Here is a 6,307-nt window from a genome sequence, read left to right on the forward strand (position 1 = left end):
GACTTAGGGTTTTTAAAGATCTGCATGTTCTGCTACTGTGGCTAACATATATAAATTTGCCCATTTCTCATCTAGCTTGTCTTCCCAAGGTGATTTATTGATTAATTCCTGGGTTTCCTTTTTAATCCTCTTTTCTCGGATTTGCTCTTTACTTTTCTTAATAATCATACTCCTTTTTCTAGGAGAAAGCGGTTTCTCTTATTGTGCTTTTCGCACAAATATTCCTTCTTCAGGAATTGTAGGGAGTTTTGAAGATTTGTTTTGGGATGAACTTCCCTCTTCGTAGACTGACCTATCTAATTTAAGATAGATATTTTGCAGCTTTTGCTTACCCATACTGTAACTAACAAATAATCAGTTTAATAAAACACATAATCACATAATAGTAATTAGGAAAAAAATTAAGTATCTTTAAATACTTAATTAGCTTAACTCAGTGGCTCTGATACCACCTCATTTCTGTCACGGCCCCCGACCCGGTTTGACCCGTTTCAGGAGCCGCGGGACAGAAATCCCGTGATATTTATTTAATTGAGTTTAACAGCGGAAGTTTATCATCAGGATCGTTTTAAAGCTAAAAACTTTTCCCGATTATTTTATTTCACAATTCGGGATAAAACCCCGATAATTTACAAAAACAAGATTTTACTGAGAAATCTTTATTTTTAGAAAACATATTTCTTTATTTTATAATGAGCCACTTTCTTAAGCTTGAAATGCTCCCCAGCACTTTTCCTGAATTACAATAGATCACCTGAAACATGTTTGAAAAAGGTTTTGTCAGCGGGAAATACTGAGTGAATCATTCAGTTTACTAAAATGACTCGTTTATTATAATTTACAGTATTAAGAGTTTTTACATATGTTTCTGATATCTACCAACTACCCACAGTATTTGTCACTCGACCGGATCTGTGACTGTGGTCATATCACCATTGGCTGCCCCAATGAATGACGTATATCACTTAATTTTAGGTTCGCTCACCTAATGTGATTAAAACAGTAGTAATGTGCACAATACCCCACATACCGGCTGTAATTTGGTGATTACATAAACTTAATCACTGTAATTTATAATTCTGAAAATAATTTGGAGTATTGTAAAACATTTGATAAAAAGAGAATGGCTCACATTGCAGATTTAACACGAACAGAATATGGATTAGCCTTGTTAACCTAATTTAAATAATAATGCACACAAAACCGGGTTAGTGATCAATACAGCAGTTACGATAACTCACGAGATCAAATTCTCACAACGAACGACAAAGTGCGATACTTAAACATCCATCGATTTAACAACGAACGACAAAGTATCACCCTAATGTGGGCGGCACTTAAACATCCATTGGATATATTGATCAGTCGGAAAATGAATCGTAATAGTGATCGAGTGATTACCCTGTTTTGCGGCAGCACTTCATGATCAGTGTGTGTTTTTGTAGTAAACAGTGTCTAACTTTGTATACGTAAGGAATTTCAACGTCGAACTGAAGCCAGGAATCAAGTCCCAAGCCCCTGTATTATACCCTAAATTTGCACCTCCCGCGTGTCGCGGAAGATGTCCCTGGTCCTGTCGCGACTCGCCTGAGATGTCAAAGTAGACTAGGCATGCTTCGTTACCTATCTAGCCCTGATGAGTCGACGTTGCATGCAATTTCATTTTTGACAGCGTTTTCTGTAGATAATTATCACTTAGGGTTTACCCCCCCTAGTTTTAGGGGCCCTGATCCTGATTCCAAATGTTCTGAAAATTTTAGGGTTTGTTCAGAATCACTTGGGTTTCTCAATTAGGGTTTCCTATTGGACAATTTATTTAAATAAATATAACTTTTTATGAGAGTTGTTACAAAGAACCTTAAGTTCTAAAGGCGGTGGGATCTCTACAAGAGTACTCTCATCACTAATTGCATCGAGCTCTAAAGGCTCAGCACTCAACTCATCATTCTCATCCAATTGCTCCTCCTCTGCCTCATCAACTTCCTCCTCAGAATGCTCGTCAACAACTCCCTCGCCTACTAGATCAGCTCCACTAATGTACTCAAGACACGTGTCGACGCAAGATATGAATGAATTGAGAAAGTAAACGGAATGACACGGCCCACTATCATCATCACGACCTCTAGGATGCTGCATCGCTCTATCAATCTCGAATGTGACAATCTCGTCACCCGCACGAAGAGAAATCTTACCGTCAAAGACGTCGATGATCGCCTTTGCGGTTCGAAGGAACGGACGGCCTAGAATAATAGGAACTCTCTCATCGGCCTCCATATCGAGCACAACGAAATCCACTGGGAACACTGTCACGGCCCCCGACCCGGTTTGACCCGGTTTAGGAACCGCGGGATAGGAATCCCGTGGTATTTAATTTAGGCGACAGCGGAACTCTTTTAACACAAGATCTTTTAATACGAAAAATTGCCCGTTTAATATATTATATAAAGTTTTAGGGATAAAATCCCATAATTTACAATAAGATGATTTCACAAGGAAATCTTTATTTCTCAAAACATGTTTCTTTATTTATTCACATTGAGCCACTTCTCTGAGCTTGTAGTGCTTCACGGTACTTTCCTTGGATCACAACAGATCACATGAAACATGTTTAGAAAAGGTTTCGTCAGCGGGGAAATACTGAGTGAATCATTCAGTTTTACTGAAAACATTACTTTTGTTATAATTCACAGTATTAAGAGCGATTACAATGTTTCTGATATCAATCCAACTACCCACAGTACTTGTCACTCGAACATCCATCGGTAGCCTCTTTGCCCGATGGTGTCTGTGACTATGGTCATATCACTCACTGGCTAACTCGTTGTCCAATAGTGACGGTTATCAAGTAATGTATACAAAACCCCACATACCGGCTGTAACTTGGTGATTACAAAGACTTAATCCCTGTAATTATAACTTTGAAAATAATTTGGAGTTTTGTAAAACAGTTGATAAAAAGAGAATGACTCACATTGCAGATTTAACGAGCAAGATATAAGCCTACTAATTAGCCTTGATTAACCTAGTTTAACAATAATGCACACACACAAACGGGTTAGTAACTAATACAGTAGTTACATCAATTCACGAGATTAAACCCTCACAACGATTTACGAGTGCAATACTTAATAATTCAATCGGATTCACAACGAATAACAGAGCATAGTCCGAATTCGAACAGCACTCAAATATTCAAGTCGAAATCACGACGAATAATCAAAGTACAAGCTCAATTTGAGCAGCACTCGGACAATCGTTGGATAGTTATAATCGATCGGACGTTGAATCGTAATAGCGATCGAGTTATTACCCTGATTGCGGCAGCACTTCGTGATCGTGTGTGTTTAATTGTACTGTAACAGCTCTAACTCGACGTACAGACAGAGTTGAGACGTCGTTTTCATTTCATTGTTCAAGTCCCAATGTCTGCTATTTATAGTGATTTTTGAGACTCGCTTACGGATCGTAAGCCGTTTCCCTTGCGGTCCGTAAGCTAAGCAGTCTAATTATAGGCTGCCTAGGCTCGGGACTAGCTTGGCTGAATCAACAAATTGGACAAATCAGATTGTCCCAACGTTTTATTTAGATAAAAGTCCAACTAGGGTTTGCCCCCCTTGAGTTTTAGGGGCCCTGATCCTGATTCCGATTGTTCTGAAAATTTTAGGGTTAATGCAAAATTACTTGGGTGTCTCAATTAGGGTTTTCTTATTATCTAATTATCATCCTACTTATTGATTTTTGTGAGAGTTGTTACAAACACAAACCTATCAACCTTCACCAACAAATTCTCTACTATCCCACGAGGATACTTGACTGGTCGGTCAGCCAAGGACAATGACATGCGCGTGGGTGTAAGCTCTCCTAGACCAAGTCGCTCATACAACGAAAATGGCATCAGATTGATGCTGGCCCCTAAATCGGCTAAGGCGTGAGCAGGGGTAACGGCTCCCCTAAAGAAACATGGAATCGTGAATGTGCCAGGGTCGGTCAACTTCTCTGGTAGCTTATTCAAGACTACCGCGGAACAACCTCCTGTCAACGGAATATTCGAAAGCTCGCCGATTCTCTCCTTACGCTTCAAAAGATCTTTAAGGAATTTCGCATACTTAGGCATAGACTGAAGCGCCTCGATGAACGGAAGATTGATCTTCAACTGAGTAAACATCTCGAGGAATTTCCCGTACTCCTGGGCATATTTCTGCTGCCTGGCACGGGCGGGGAATGGAAGGCGAGAATAATCAATCACCGGTGCCGGCCGAACCTTCGTCGGCTGCCTCTCTACTCTCTTCTCTACTGGCGACTCCTCGGCGTGTGCGGTATTTGCTGGGGCTAGCCTCGTGTGCACCTTGCCTGGAGCCTCCATCTCGATCTCCTTATCGACTTCATCCTCTCTCTCATCCTCAACTCCTTCTCTCACAACCTCTCCCAAACTCTTCCCACTACGGGTCGTAATCGCCTTCGCTGACTGGTTCGCGAGATTCGTGAAAGTGTTTCCCGAAAACTGACCCGGTGGATGCTCCTGTAACTGCTTAGCAAGCCCACCTACTGTTCTCTGGAGATCGAGAAGGGTGGCCTGCTGACTCTTGAGCTGAAGTTCGTGATTTTTGTTAGTCTGCTCCTGATTTTTCATGAACGCCGTGGTCCGTGTCATCATTTGGGCAAACATCTCCTCCAACCTGTTCGTACAAACCTCAGGAGCCTTTCCACTGCCTTGATTCTCTTGAATCGGTCCTCCACTCGCATACTGCCCACTCGAACCTGGCCCACTAAACTGCCCTGAACTAGAACTCGTGTAAATATCGGGCCCTCTACTCTGATACTGACCAGATGGAAATCCAGGAGGATTTCCAGACGAACGATAACCATTCGAATTGCCACTACCGCGCCAGCCGGAATTAGAATTATTGAACGGATTCGTGGGACCCCTAGACTGACCGGCTATGTACTCCACCTGCTCAAGTGTAATGGTAGGACAATCGATAGTGTCATGACCTCATCGACAAACCTCACACCTATCCACTTTCTTCTTTATCTCGTTCAACTCCTGCCTCATCTCCTGCCTCAACTCCTGCCTCAAATCCTCGACTACAGCAGCTACCGATGGATCCACGCTAACTTGGTTTACCCCTCGACCGGCCGAGGTGGTACGTACAGGAATGGAAGTTCTGCTGGTAGTGCTGTAGTCCATATCGGAGTGGGCAAAGCTCTCAAACAAATCATTACACTCAGCCACCGTTTTCTTTCCCATAAGCTGACCTCCTGCTGAAGTATCGAAACGAGCTCTAATCTCAGGAGTGAGACCATTGTAGAATTTCTCGACTAACGCCCAATCGGATAGACCATGCTGAGAACAACGGGATATCAGGGTCTGAAAACGCTCTCAAGCTAAGTGATACGGCTCATCCGGCTCCATACGAAATGAGTGAATCTGGTCACGAAGGCGAGACGCCTTGGCTGGCGGAAAATACTTGGCTAAGAATGCATCGCGAAGACCTGCCCAAGTATTGAAGGTGCCAGCGGGCTGGGAATCGAACCAGACGGCTGCGCGTCCAGCGAGTGAGAACGGAAAAACCTGAAGATACCTAGCATCAAGATTGACACCCTCAATGGAGAAGGTGCTGCAAAGACGAGTGATGCGATTGATATGAGCGGGGGCATCCTCGTCGTCACGACCATGGAATTGACATGAATTGGTGATGTCGGTCATGATGTAAGAGGGAATCTACTAAGACCTATCGTTCGCGATGTTCGGAAGGGTGATGGGTGATGTAGCTCCGGTGAAACCGGTGGTAGCCTGCTGGTAAACGGTGCGGTTTGCCATAGCGGGTGGAGGACAAGGTGTACGAGAACGGGAGGGTGGTGGGGAAACATGGGGTGATGTTTTTGGTGAAAGTGGAAAATCGAGATCAGGGGTGAAATGCGAAAACGAAGGTGAGTTAGAAGAACTTACCTCGAGTGTAGAAGATGAGACGGAAGTCTTGATCGTAAATGGAAGCGGTGGTGGACCCTGCGAGCGCGTATGGGGCATCAACTGCAAAAACCGAGAACAAACAAGTAAGAAGACCCCACTAAACGACTCGACTAACTATAAAAGACACTAAATTACTTAGACACCTATGACTCAAACAAAATAAACAACTAGCACGTGATATGTCAAGTAAGTCCAAACAAAGTAATCAACGCAATCGCCAAGAGTCCCCGGCAACGGCGCCAAAAACTTGATGTGCTGAAAACGGGTTAATTAAAAACAACTAAAATTACCCTAATTCTAGACTCCCTAAGCTTTAAATTTATAAAACTAAGACTC

At 42.8% G+C, this 6,307-nt stretch overlaps 1 protein-coding gene across 1 annotated transcript; it reads right to left on the reverse strand.

The window, feature by feature from the left end:
• Window positions 1-2,646: 2,646 nt before the first annotated feature.
• On the reverse strand, window positions 2,647-5,707 carry LOC110900718. Its single transcript, XM_022147588.1, has 4 exons — window positions 5,573-5,707; window positions 5,006-5,344; window positions 3,765-4,951; window positions 2,647-2,659 (listed from the first exon to the last, which is right to left on the reverse strand). The coding sequence occupies exons 1-4, from the start codon at window positions 5,705-5,707 to the stop codon at window positions 2,647-2,649; spliced, it is 1,674 nt and encodes a 557-aa protein (XP_022003280.1).
• Between the last annotated feature and the right edge of the window lie 600 nt (window positions 5,708-6,307).

The sequence above is a fragment of the Helianthus annuus genome, chromosome 13, assembly GCF_002127325.2.
Source record: "Helianthus annuus cultivar XRQ/B chromosome 13, HanXRQr2.0-SUNRISE, whole genome shotgun sequence".
Taxonomy (NCBI): Eukaryota; Viridiplantae; Streptophyta; class Magnoliopsida; order Asterales; family Asteraceae; genus Helianthus; species Helianthus annuus.

Coding starts and splice junctions, on each gene's coding strand:
- LOC110900718 (XM_022147588.1), bottom strand. CDS start 5,707: ATGACCGACATCACCAATTCATGTCAATTCCATGGTCGTGACGACGAG. Junction 5,345..5,572: donor TTGATGCTAGGTATCTTCAG/GTTTTTCCGTTC, acceptor CGTTGTTCTCAG/CATGGTCTATCCGATTGGGC. Junction 4,952..5,005: donor AGAAAGTGGATAGGTGTGAG/GTTTGTCGATGA, acceptor ACACTTGAGCAG/GTGGAGTACATAGCCGGTCA.